Here is a 12092-nt window from a genome sequence, read left to right as displayed (position 1 = left end):
TCCAAAGGGGGGCTCCCACCCGCCCCCCGTCCCCTCACGCAGGAGAATTTCCCCTTTTTCCCCAAAAAAACCCGTCCCCCCCTCCAAAAACGAACCCAACGAGCGGCTGGGCCGGGGCGCGGCCCCGTTTTAATTTTGTTTGCACAGGGCAAGGCTTGAGTGAAATAAACGGCGCCTGGGGCTTTTTTCTTTTATTGAAGCGCACGCAGCGGTATTGGGGGAAACGGGCTCGAATTTGGGGCGGTTTGGGTTTGTTTTTGTTTTTTACAGTTTCTGGCAGTTTTCTCGACCCGGGATCCATGGCAAAAAGAAAAGGGGAGAAAAAAAAAAGAAAAGCACAAAAAAAAAAGAAAAGAAACAAAAATAGAAAAAAAAAGCAAAAAGAGGAAAAAAAAAACAGGAAAAAAAAAGCTCTTTCCACCTAAATTGCCCCAAAATTGCCATTTTTTGTCCTCCTTCACCAGGGGGACCCAGAGGGGCAGGGGTCATTTCCCCCCTCTCTTTCCATTTAATTTTCACTGTTTTCATCATTTCCCCCTATTTTTTTGCCATTTCCCCCCCCTTTTTTTAACTTTATTTCATTTTTTTCCTCGTTCCGCCCGTTTTTCCCCCCAGAAGCCGACGGAAGCTCTTTAAAGTAATTCAAGCCCTGCCCGGCGGAGTTAGCGAAAAGTAAAAAGAAATAAAAAAATAACAAAAAAAGCCGAAAAAAAGCCGTAAAACAAAGGAAAAATTTTTTAGCGTTGTTTAGCAGAAAAACAATAAAACCCGGATTTTTTTTAACCATCCCCCCCGGCTCTGGCGCCGTGGCTTTGTGCGGGCCGCGCCGGAAGTGCCTCCCGGGGAAGGGGCGGGACTTCCGGCGGGCGGGCGGAAGAGAAGGGGCCGGGCTTCCGGCGCGATGGCGGCCGGGCGCGGGTGGCGGCGGCGGGCGCTGCGGCTGCTGACGGCGGGCGGCGGGGTGCTGCTCACCCGCTTCCCCTTCTGGCACTGCTTCAGCGGGCTGCTGCTCTGCGCGGAGCGGGCCGACGGGCGGCGGTGCGCGGCCTGGGGGGGGGTCTGGGGGCTGCGCGGGGCTGGGGGAGATGGGGGCGACGTGGGAGTTATGGGGTAATTGGGGGCATGGGGGTGGGGGTCGACGTGGGGCTGGGGGCAGTGTGGGGCTGGGGGTGTTCTGGGATAGTTAGGGGCATGGGGTAGGTGTGGGGCAGGGGGAGTTGGGGGGCGACTGGGGGCGTGGGGCTGTTGGGGGGCAGCTGGGGAGATTGGGGGGCAATGTGGGGTTGGTGTGGGGCTGGGGGGGTTGGGCAGGGTCTGGGAGCAGTTTGGGGCTGGGAGAGTTGGGGGGCAACATGGGGCTGGGGGTGTTATGGGGGCGGTGTGGGGCAGGTGGGGGCTTGGGGGGCGGTGTGGGGCTGGGGGAGCTATGGGGTACTTGAGGGCAGCTGGGGGGGCTGGGGGAGTTATGGGGTAATTGGGGGCATGGGGTAGGTGGGGGGCTGTGTGGGGCTGGGGGGGTTATGGGGCAGTTTTGGGGGGACTGGGAGAGTTATGAGGTGGGCGTGGGGCTGGGGGCGTTGGGCAGCTGGGGGAGGTGGGGGGTGGTGTGGGGCTGGGGGAGGTGGGGGGCGGTGTGAGGCTGGAGGTGATGGGGGGTAGGTGTGGGGCTGGGGGGGTCGGGGGACAGCTGGGGATATGGTGTTGGTGTGGGGCAGTTGGGACTGGGGACAGTGTGGGGCTGGGAGTAGCTGTGAGGTAGTTGTGGGGCAGCTGGGGACTGGGGGGTGATGTGGGGCTGGGGGAGTTGGGGGGCAGCTGGGGGGGGACTGGGGGGGGGGGGCATGGGGTTACTGTGGGGCAGCCGGGGGGGGCTGCAGTTGGTGTGGGGCCGGGGAGTTGTGGGGCAGCTGGGGGCTCGGGGTAGGCGTCGGGGGGCTGGGGGTGTTGAGGTCGGCGTGGGGCAGCTGGGACTGGGGTCGGTGTGGGGCCGGGGGAGTTGTGGGGCGGCTGGGGGGCAGCGGGGTGGGGGTGGGGCTGAGGGGTCCTGGGGGGTGGGGCCCGTGGGGGAGCCGGGCTGGGGGGGGGGGACTGGGTTAAGTGTGGGGGGGGGGCAGCTCTGAGGGGTCTTGGGGCAGTGGGGGGGGGGGCTGCGGGGTCAGTGTGGGAATGGGGGCGGGGGTGCTGGTTGGTGTGGGGTAGCTGGGCGGGGGGGGGGGTCCTCTGTGGGGCTGGGCGTGGGGCAGGGCGGTGCTCAGCGGGTGCCGGCAGACCCAGGACGCCCCCCCGGTGCCCCCCCCCTGCGCCCCCCCTTAGGCAGCCCGACATCCCGGTGCCGTACCTGTACGTGGACATGGGGGCGGCCGTGCTGTGCGCCAGCTTCATGTCCTTCGGCGTCAAGCGCCGCTGGTTCGCCCTGGGCGCCGCCCTGCAGCTCGCCCTCGCCACCTACGCCGCCCACGTCGGCGGCCACGCGCACTACGGCGACTGGCTCAAGGTGAGAGACCCCCTGGGACCCCCCGCGGCGTTCTGGGGGTGGTCCCGGCGCTTATTTCCCCCCCCCCCAGGTGAGGATGTACTCACGGACCATCGCCATCATCGGCGGCTTCCTCATCCTGGCGAGCGGCGCGGGCGAGCTGTACCGGCAGAAACCCCGCAGCCGCTCGCTGCAGTCCACGGGCCAGGTCTTCCTGGGCATCTACCTCATCTGCCAGGTATCGGGGGGGGTCCGGGGGGGTCCAGGGGGGGGTTGGGGGTCTCCTGGAAGCCGCACCACCTCCCTGACCCCTCCGCGCAGGCGTACTCGCTGCAGCACAGCACGGAGGACCGCCTGGCCTACCTGAACCACATCCTGGGGGGGGAGCTGACCCTGCAGCTCCTCTTCGTTGTCTACGGGCTGCTGGCGCTCGCCTTCCTCTCGGGCTGCTACGTGCGGGCGGCGGCGCAGGTGCTGGCGGTGCTGCTGCCCCTCGGCATCCTGCTCATCGACGGCAACCTGGCCTACTGGCACCGGGCGCGCCGCGTCGAGTTCTGGAACCAGATGAAGCTCATCGGGCAGAGCGTCGGCATCTTCGGCGCCGTCGTCATCCTCGCCACCGACGGCTGAGCGCCCCCGGAGGCCTCTCCCTTCTTTTTTTCCCCCCTATTTTTTTTTTTTTTAAACAAAAAGAACCGTTATTTATTCTTTTTTTTTTTATATATATTTGGTTTCCCGGTGCTCAATCATTCCGCCGCGCTGCTCGCCGCCGCCGCTTCCTCCCTGGGGAAACTGAGGCACGGGGCCGCGCTCGCTGCCCGGATTGACCCCGGGGGGGGGCTGAGCGAGGGGTTGGCACCCCCCCAGCCGGTGACAGCCCCCCCCCGGTGGTGACAGCCCCTCCTGCCGCCCCGCTGGGCAGGCGGCGGCGCATCGGAAGCGCGCGGGGCCGAGCAAACAGGGCGCTGCCGGGCGATAAGGGGCGGCCTCCGCCCCGGGGGGGGCCCTAATGCGCCGCGGGCGGAAGGCGGGGGCCATAAAGCATGGGCAAGCGGCAGCGCCCTGTTTGCTTTTCCGACCTCCTGGGCTTTTTTTGGGGGGGGGGGGGGGGGACGGACACGCATGTGACACTGTGCTTTGTGTCCCCCCCCTCCTGTCCCACTGCCTGCCGGGGGGGGGGCCCGGGTGCGGAGCCATCCTGTGACCTTTGGAAGGCGGCTGTTTGCTGTCCCCGCGGGAAATGGGGCAGAAACGGCGCTTCCCCTCCCTGCCCCGGCCTGGGGGGGGCCCACACCTGCTGTGTCCCCCCCCCACCAAACCGCCCCCCCCTGCGTGGGGCAGCGGCGGTGCTGCGGGACAGGAGCAGCAGTGTCCTGGACCCTTAGGGACAGTGGGATGGGGGGGGGGGTGGGGGGCATCCTGGTCCCCTTGGGGACATTGGGGACAACGCCAGCCCTTGTCTCAGGTGGGTGGGGGGCTCAGCGCCGCCCCCCCGGAGCAGGGCTGGGCGCGGTGTGTCCCCGGGCACGCAGCCCCCATCGATCCCATTAAGCCCCCCTCTGGATCCCATTAAAACCCCATCGATCCCATCAAACCTCCCATCGACCGCGGGGACGTGAAAGGTGCTGGTGGGGGGGGCTGCACCCCCCTGACGTGGGGGGGGGGGGGACAGCACAGAGCTGGGGATGTGCGTGTGACACCGTGTGACACCGTGACACCGTGACACCGTGCTCGTGCCACCGTCCCGCTGCGTGCCGGGGCCTCGCGTGTTCCCGGCTGCACCCCGCGGGGCGCCTCGGGCTCCTCCCGCAGCGCTGGGGGCGGCCACGGCCCCCCCCAACCCCCCCCCCCGCGGTGGCACTGCCACCAGCCGTCCCCACGCCGCGGTGGCACTGCCACCGGCTGTCCCCGGCCCCGCTGCTCGGCGGGGTGACGGCCGGCTCGGGGCTGGTGGCACCCCGCGGCCGCATCCCCCCCGTCCCCTCCCTCGGCATGGGGGCGGTTTGGGGACCTCGTCCCCCCCCCCCGGCCCCTCGCGGTGGCCTCGGTGGCCCCTTCTTGGCTCCGTGGGGACGTGTCACCGCGGTGGCGGTGGCGGAGGGGACGTGGCTGGGTCCCTGTCCCCGTCCCCCCAGGGTGGCGCGTGCCGTGTCACGGCTGTGCCGTGCTCGTGGCCGATGTCCCTGTGCCACGTCCCGCGTCGCTGCCATCCCCTGAGCCTGTCGCACGTGCCGTGGCTGCGTGTCACCCCCCGTCCCCGTGCCGTCACTGTGTGTCACCCCCGGTCTCTGTGCTGCAGCCGGGTGTCACCCCCTGTCCCTGCGCCACCGGTGCCATTGCTGCGTCCCCCTGCCACATCCGTGTCCCGTCCCTGAGCCCTGTCCCTGCGCCGTGTCTGTGCTGTGTCCCCGGGCTGTGTCCCTGTCCCTGTGCCACATCCATGCCGTGTCCCTGCTCTGTGTCCCCGTGCCCTGACCGTGCGGCACGTGCCCTGTGCTGTCCCTGTGCCCCGTCCCTGTGCCACACCCGCGCTGTGTCCCCGGGCCGTGCTTGTGCCACATCCCCGTGCCACATCGTGGCTGCGTCCCCGTGCCCTGTCTGTGCCCTGTCCCCGTGCCCTGTCTGTGCCCTGTCCCCATGCCATGTCCCCACAGCACGTCCATGCCCTGTCCCTGTGCCCTGTCTGTGTCACACCCACAGCTGCATCCCCTGCCCTTTGTCCCCGTGCCCTGTCTGTGCCCTGTCCCCGTGCCCTGTCCCCGTGCCCCGTCCCCGTGCCATGTCTGTGCCCCGTCCCTGTGCCATGCGTGCAATGTCCCTGTGCCATGTCCCCTCACAATGTCTGTGCAGTGTCCCCATGCCGTGTCTGTGCCCTGTCCCCGTGCCCTGTCCCCGTGCCCTGTCCCCGTGCCCTGTCCCCGTGCCGTGTCTGTGTCACACCCACAGCTGCATCCCCTGCCCTTTGTCCCCGTGCCGTGTCCGTGCCATCTCTGTGCCACGTCCCTGCCATGTCCCCGTGCCACGTCCCCTTACCACGTCCATGCCCCATCCCCGTGCCCTCCTGTCCCCATGCCGTGTCAGTTCCCCGTCCCCGTGCCGTGTCCGTGTGACACCCCAGCCCCCATCTGTCCCCCCCCCCCCAATTTGTCCCCCCCCCAAGCCCCAAGCTCGGTCCCTTCCCAGTTTCGGTGTCACGCTCCGGCACAGCCCCGCGCGCCCCGCGGCTCGGTGACACGGTGACAGCCGCTGGCACCAGGCGTGCGTGCCCCAGAGCCGGGGGGGGGGGTGGCGGCGGGGGGGGGGCTGCCGTGGTCCCGCTGTGCCCCGGGTGGGTCACGGCCGAGGGAGGAGCCGGCGGCCCCCCCCGATCCTATAAGAGCCGAGGCGCCGTGTCCGTGTCCCCGCCGTGTCCCCGCGCTGTCACCTCGCTGCCTCCACCGTGAGTGCGGGGACAGCGGGGACGGGGCTGGGGGACGGGGGGGGACATGGGGGGGTGATGTCCTATGGGGGAGGGGGGTCCCTGGGGTGGGAGGTCACCCTTGGGGGGGGGTTATTTGGGGGGTGGGGGTGGGAGATGTCCCTTCTGGGGGGGTCCTGGGGGTGATGTGTCCCCTTGGGGACTTTGCGGGGGGGGGGAGAGATGTCCCATTTGGGGGGTGGGGTGGGTTCGGGGGGGATGTGTCCCTTTGGGGGGGGGAGAGATGTCCCATTTGGGGGGTGGGGGCGTCCTGGGGGGGCTCCTGGGGGGGATGTGTCCCCTTGGGGGATTTTGGGGGGGTGGGAGATGTCCCCTCTGGGAGGTGGGGGGGGGTCCTGGGTCCCCTTGGGGGACTTTGGGGGGTGGGAGATGTTCCCTCTGGGAGGTGAGGGGGGTCCTGGGGGGGCTGTGTCCCCCTGGGGACTTTGGGGGTGCCCCTGGTGGGGTCCTGGTGCGGGGGGGTCCCTGCATCCCCACGGGGACGGGGGCTTTGCCGTGGGGCAGAGCCGCTCCGGGCTGGGACGAGGCCACCCGAGGGGGCTGGGGGTGACACCCTGGGACCTGTTCCCCCCCCCCGAGCCCCCCCATCCCGGTCCCTGTGCCCCCCCCAGATGGTGACGTCCCCGAGGCCGTGGCGCGTGCTGGCCGTGCTGGCGCTCTGCGCCCTGCTGTGCCTGGGCACGCTGGGGGCCGCCTACCCCCCAAAACCCGAGAGCCCCGGCGAGGACGCGTCCCCCGAGGAGCTGGCCAGGTACTTCTCGGCCCTGCGCCACTACATCAACCTGGTGACGCGGCAGAGGTGAGCGGCCCTTGCACGCCCACGTGCAAGATCCCCTTTGCACAACCACGCCCGATGCCCCCTTTGCACGCCCGCGTGCAAGATCCCCTTCGCACGCCCATGTCCATCCCCCTTCGCATGCCCACGTGCACGATCCCCTTTGCATGCCCGTGTGCACGATCCCTTTGCACACCCACGTGCGAGCCCCCCCCCCTGCGTACACCCACGTGCCATTCCCCTCCTTGCACGCCCGCGTGCGAGGCCCCTTTGCACGTCCCCGTGTCCCGCAGGTACGGCAAGCGCGCCAGCCCCGAGGCCCTGGTGTCGGAGCTGCTCCTGGGGGCCACCGGTGACAGGTCCTGGTGAGTGCCCCCCCCCCCCATCCCCGTCCCTGTCCCCCCCCCCTCCCTGGGAAGGGGGCTGCGGCCCCTTCTGCACCCCAGGGTGGGGGCCCTGGCGGTGCTGGGGGGGTCTCAGGGGGGGGTCTCACGGCAGCTCTTCCCGCAGGTACGACGCCGACGCCGCGTGGTGACCGGCTGCCCCCAACCCCCCAAACCCCCCAAATCCCCCCAATCCACCCCCCCCCCCCGTGGCTCCCCCGGGGGTCCCAGCAGCCGGGGCCAGCCCCAGCCCCATGCAGGGGGGCCGGGAGCCCCCAGAGCCCACCCTGGAGGTGTCCCATGGCGGGGGGGGACCCCGATCCCGTCCCCTCCCCGCTGCTGTTGGGGGGGGCCCCGCGCGGTCCCCGCACATTGTCACCAGTGGCAATAAAGAGCAGAGCGTGGGCACCCCCTTGTGTGCTGGGGGGGGCAGAGGGGGGGGGGGGGGGGAAGAGATGGGGGGAGGGATGGAGGGGTGCGGGGGGGATAGAGGGGTGCGGGGGGGATGGAGGGGTGCAGGGGGGATGGAGGAGGATGGAAAGAGGGTTGGAGGGGTGCGGGGAGGGATGGAGAGATGGAGCAGAGGAGGAAGGAAAGAGGGATGGAGGGGTGCAGGGGGGGTGGAGGGGTGCGGGGGGGGAGATGGAGCAGAGGGTGCAGGAGCGGATGGGGATGGATGGGAGGATGCAGGGGATGGAAAGAGGGGTGCAGGGAGGGATGGGGGGGGATGGAAAGAGGGATGGAGGGGGTGCGAGGACGATGGGGGGAGGCAAGGAGGGATAGAGGAGAGGATGCAGGAGAGGCTGGGAGGACGGAGGAGAGGCTGGAAAGAGGGGTGCGAGAAAGGATGGAGGAGAGTACGGGGGTGAAGGGAGGGATGGAGTGAAAGAGGATGGGAAGAGGGATGGAGGGATGCGGGGGGGCAGAGATGGAGCAGAGGGTGCGGGAGAGGATGGGAGGATGCGGAAGACGGAAAGGGGAGTGCGGGGAGGGACGGAGGGATGCAGGGGGGCATGGGAGGACGGAGCAGAGGAGGATGGAAAGAGGGACGGAGGGGTGGAGGGGTTTGGGGGGGGGATGGAGCAGAGGATGCAGGAGAGGTTGGGGAAATGGAGGAGAGGATGGGAGGACGGAAAGAGGGATGGAGGGAGGGAGGGAGGGAGGGAGGGAGGGAGGGAGGGAGGGAGGGAGGAGAGGATGGGAGGATGCAGGGAGGGATGGAGTGGAGGAGGATGGAGAGAGATGGAGGGGGTGCAAGGAGGGACGGAGTGGAGGAGGCAGGAGAGGACGGGAGGCTGGATGGGAGGATGCAGGGGGGGGAAAGAGGGGTGCAGGGAGGGATGGAGGGGTGGGGGGTGCAGGGAGGGATGGAGGGAGAGAGGGATGCTGAGGACGGACGGATGGAAGGAGGGACAGGGAAGAAGGGAGGAGAGGATGGGGGCATGCGGGCAGGGATGGCGGGAGGGAGGGATTCGGGATGCAGGGAAGATGGAAGGAGAGAGGGATGCAGGAGAGATGAGGGAGGGATGCAGGAGAAGATGGAGGGAAGGAGGGAGGGACGCAGAGAGGGATGTGGGGGGGCTGCAGGCAAGAAGGGGGGTGCTGGGGGGGGGCAGAGAGGTGTGCGTGGGGGTGGGTGGAGGCCAGAAGGGAACGGCGAGGGGGGGCTGCGGGGCTGGAGCAGCAGCGGGGGGTCAGGGGCAGAGGGGCTGCGGGGGGGGAGCGGGGAGGGAGGGAAAGAGCGGGCAGGGGGGCTCAGGGGGTGCTGGGGGTGTGGGGGGGGTCTCCATGGGCTGGGTGTCGGGGTGCAGCCGCGCTGAGGGCAGGGGTGCACCAGCAGCGGGGTGTTGGGGTGCTCAGGGTGCAGGGGGGGGCACACTGGGGATGGGGGTAGGGGTGCACGGGGTGCTGCAGGTGTGGGGGTGCTGTGGTGGGTGCTGGGAGCACTGGTACGGGGTGCTGGGGTCTTCTGTGTGAGGGGGTGCTGGGGGCACTGGATACTGGGAGCACTGGGTATGGGGTGCTGGGGGCACCAGGAACGCTGGCATGGGTGCAGTGAGCACTGGGTGCACTGGTATGGGTGACCTGGTTACTGGGAACACTGGGTATGGGGTGCTGGGGGGCACTGGGAGCACTGGTATGGGTGCGTTGGGTGCTGGGCGTACTGGTATGGGTGCAGTGGGTGCACTGGGTGCACTGGTACGGGGTGCAGGGTGCACTGGGCACTGGGTGCACTGGTTGCTGGGCACACCGGGTGCTGGGCGCACTGGTAGGGGTGCACTGGGTGCACTGGTACGGGGTGCAGGGAGCACTGGGTGCACCGGCCATGGGTGCTGGGTGCACTGGCGTGGGGCTGCACCACGGTGGGTGCTGACTGGGGGGGCCCCCAACCCCTCTGCCCCCCGTCCCTCTGTCCTGCTGCCCCCTGTCCCTCCAGCCTTGCACCCCGCCACCCCTCTGTCCGTCCGTCCGTCCCCACTCTGTCCCTGTCCCTCCGTCCCCCCCTGGGGCAGAGACGCTCCGGGTTCAGCAGCCGGCCCCTCGCCCCCCCCCAGGTGCCCCCAGCCCCAGCGTCAAACATTAACCAGGGCCGGGCGAGGGGCCAGGTGTCCCCGTCCCCCCCGCCGCTGCCCCCCGGTCCCCCCTGGCAACCCGGCCGCGGGGTGACATCAGCAGGGGGACAGGGGACGGGGGATATAAGGGACAGCGCCGGGGTGGCCGCGGTGGCACCGAGGAGCCAGGGAGCCGTCCCCCGTGTCCCCCGTGTGCCCCGTCTCAGCGCGTCCCTGTGCCACCGCTCGTGGAAGCAGGTGAGCGGTGCTGGGTCCTGGGGGGGGGTCCTGGGGGGATTTGGGTGCTGGGGAGATAGGGGGGCAGTGCCCATGGGGGGGGAAAGCGGGAGGATTTGGGGCAGAGGGTGTGCATGCAGTGGTGTAACGGTGTGCACGCACACGTGCAAGGCTGAGACTGTGCATGGGTGTGAGCTGCGGCGTGCACACGAGCGTGAGTGCGTAGGGGTGAAGCAGGGCTGTGGGTGCTCTGGGTGAGGAGCTTTCCCTGCAGGGGTGCGTACTCTGGGAGCGGGGCGTGCGTGTGCAAAGCATGCGTGCATATGCTGCAAGTGTGTGTGTGTGCAAGAGTGCATGCATTGCGTACGTGTGTGTGCATGCGACGTCTGTGCGTGCTTGCAAGCATGCACTTGGTGCACGTGTGTGCATGCATAAGTGTGAGTGTGCAAGCGTGCGTGTGCCCTCGGCCCCGAGGCGCAGGGGGCTGACACCCCCGCCCCGGGCGCAGCCATGCCTCCCCGCTGGGCCTCGCTGCTGCTCCTGGCCTGCTGCCTGGCGCTGCTGGCCGGGCGCCCCGCTGCCGCCGGCCCCTCGCAGCCCACCTACCCCGGGGACGACGCCCCCGTCGAGGACCTCGTCCGCTTCTACAACGACCTGCAGCAGTACCTCAACGTCGTCACGCGGCACCGGTGAGCGGTGGGGGGGGTGTGCGGACTGCTGCGGTGCACTCCCCATTGCAATGCACTCCCTGTTGCAAATTACTCCCCGTTGCATATTACTCCCCATTGCAATGCACTCCCCGTTGCAAATTACTCCCCGTTGCATATTACTCCCCATTGCAATGCACTCCCCGTTGCAAATTACTCCCCGTTGCATATTACTCCCCATTGCAATGCACTCCCCGTTGCAAATTACTCCCCGTTGCATATTACTCCCTGTTGCAACATGCTCCCCATTGCAAAGCACCCCCGTTGCAATGCACTCCCATTTGCAATGCACTCTTCATTGCAAATTACTCCCCCTTGCAAATTATATCCCATTGCAATGCACTCCCCGTTGCAACACGCCCCTTTTTGCAACCTGCTTGCACCTGCATCCCCGTTGCGATGCACCCCCTGTTGCACTGTGCTCCTTTGCTGCAACTTCCTCCCCCACTGCAACCAGATCCTCACTGCAATGCCCCCCCCCTTGCAGCATGCTCCCCATTGCATCGTGCTCCCCCGTTGCACTGCACCACCTGTTGCAATGCGCTTCCCTCTTGCAACCAGTTCCCCTTGCAACGCGCTCCCCTGTCGCAACGTGCCCCGTGGCAGCACGTTCCCTGCCTCACCCCCTTCCCCCTCGTTGCACCCTGCTCAGCGGCTGCAACCAGCTCCCTGCTGCGATGCAACCCCTGCTGCAGCGTGCTCCCCGCTGCAACCCTCAACCCTGCTGCAGCACCCGCCACATTGCAACGCCTCTCTCGGTGCAATTCACAGCTCCCCTGCAGCGTGCTCCCTGGCTGCACCCTCGATCACTTCACCCCTTGCTTGCTGCTCCCCTGGTGCGCCGCGCCCCCCCCGTTGCCCCCCGTGATGTCCCCCCCCCCCCTTGCAGGTACGGCAGGCGGTCGAGCAGCCGGGCGCTGTGCGAGGATCCCGTGGGTGCCGCCGGGTGCTGAGAAGGGGCGACCGCGGCCCCGAGCGGGCGAAGAGGAGCCCGGGGGAGGGGGGGCAAACACCCCCGGCCCCCACTGCACCTGCAGCATGCCTCCCCCTGCCCCCCCAGCCCCCCAATAAACCCCATTGCAGCCGCCTCCTGCCTCTGCCTGCTTGGGGGGGGCTGTGCTGGGGACACCGGGGACACGGCGGGGGGGGGGGGGACACGGCGTGGGGGGGGGGGGGACACGGCGTGGGGGGGGGACACGGCGTGTGGGGGGGGAACATGGCATGGGGGGACACATAGCATGGGGGGGGACACGTGGTGTGGGGTGCCCCACGGCGTGTGTCAGTGCTGCTGCTGCTGCTGGGGGCTCCCCCCGTGGGGCAGGGGTGCGCGTGGGGGGGGGGGGGGGGGGCTCGTATGCGTGCACCTGCAAGGGGTGTGCACACACATGTGCAAAGTGCACACCGCACCACGCACCGTGTGTGTGCATGCTTGTGCAATAACGGGGGGGGGTCGTATCCGCCTGGGGGGCGCTCGGGTGCTCTGCGGG

The 12092-nt window shown here is 68.5% G+C and overlaps 3 protein-coding genes across 4 annotated transcripts; all 3 read left to right on the top strand.

The window, feature by feature from the left end:
- The first annotated feature begins 6 nt into the window (after positions 1-6).
- TMEM101 (transmembrane protein 101) lies at positions 7-3195 on the top strand. Its single transcript, XM_083809519.1, has 4 exons — positions 7-1038; positions 2314-2494; positions 2565-2711; positions 2795-3195. Exons 1-4 carry the CDS (start codon positions 902-904, stop codon positions 3101-3103), a joined length of 774 nt encoding a protein of 257 aa, XP_083665645.1. The 5' UTR covers positions 7-901; the 3' UTR covers positions 3104-3195.
- Positions 3196-3341: 146 nt separating this feature from the next.
- LOC310885774 (peptide YY-like) lies at positions 3342-7508 on the top strand. The gene is made up of 4 exons (XM_083809520.1): positions 3342-5912; positions 6563-6750; positions 7020-7091; positions 7237-7508. Exons 2-4 carry the CDS (start codon positions 6563-6565, stop codon positions 7259-7261), a joined length of 285 nt encoding a protein of 94 aa, XP_083665646.1. The 5' UTR covers positions 3342-5912; the 3' UTR covers positions 7262-7508.
- Positions 7509-9092: 1584 nt separating this feature from the next.
- LOC310885437 (pancreatic polypeptide) lies at positions 9093-11700 on the top strand. 2 transcript variants are annotated; one of them, XM_083808854.1, is made up of 3 exons: positions 9093-9919; positions 10407-10587; positions 11495-11700. In XM_083808854.1, exons 2-3 carry the CDS (start codon positions 10409-10411, stop codon positions 11556-11558), a joined length of 243 nt encoding a protein of 80 aa, XP_083664980.1. In that variant the 5' UTR covers positions 9093-9919; positions 10407-10408; the 3' UTR covers positions 11559-11700. The 2 variants fall into 2 exon arrangements, with proteins under 2 accessions (XP_083664980.1, XP_083664981.1); XM_083808855.1 differs by lacking the exon at positions 9093-9919 and having other exon boundaries at positions 9960-10587.
- Positions 11701-12092: the final 392 nt, after the last annotated feature.

The sequence above is a fragment of the Anser anser genome, assembly GCF_964211835.1.
Source record: "Anser anser genome assembly, chromosome: 23".
Lineage (NCBI taxonomy): Eukaryota > Metazoa > Chordata > Aves > Anseriformes > Anatidae > Anser > Anser anser.
Note: the sequence above shows the minus strand (reverse complement) of the source record. Positions and strands in the feature narration are given on the sequence as shown.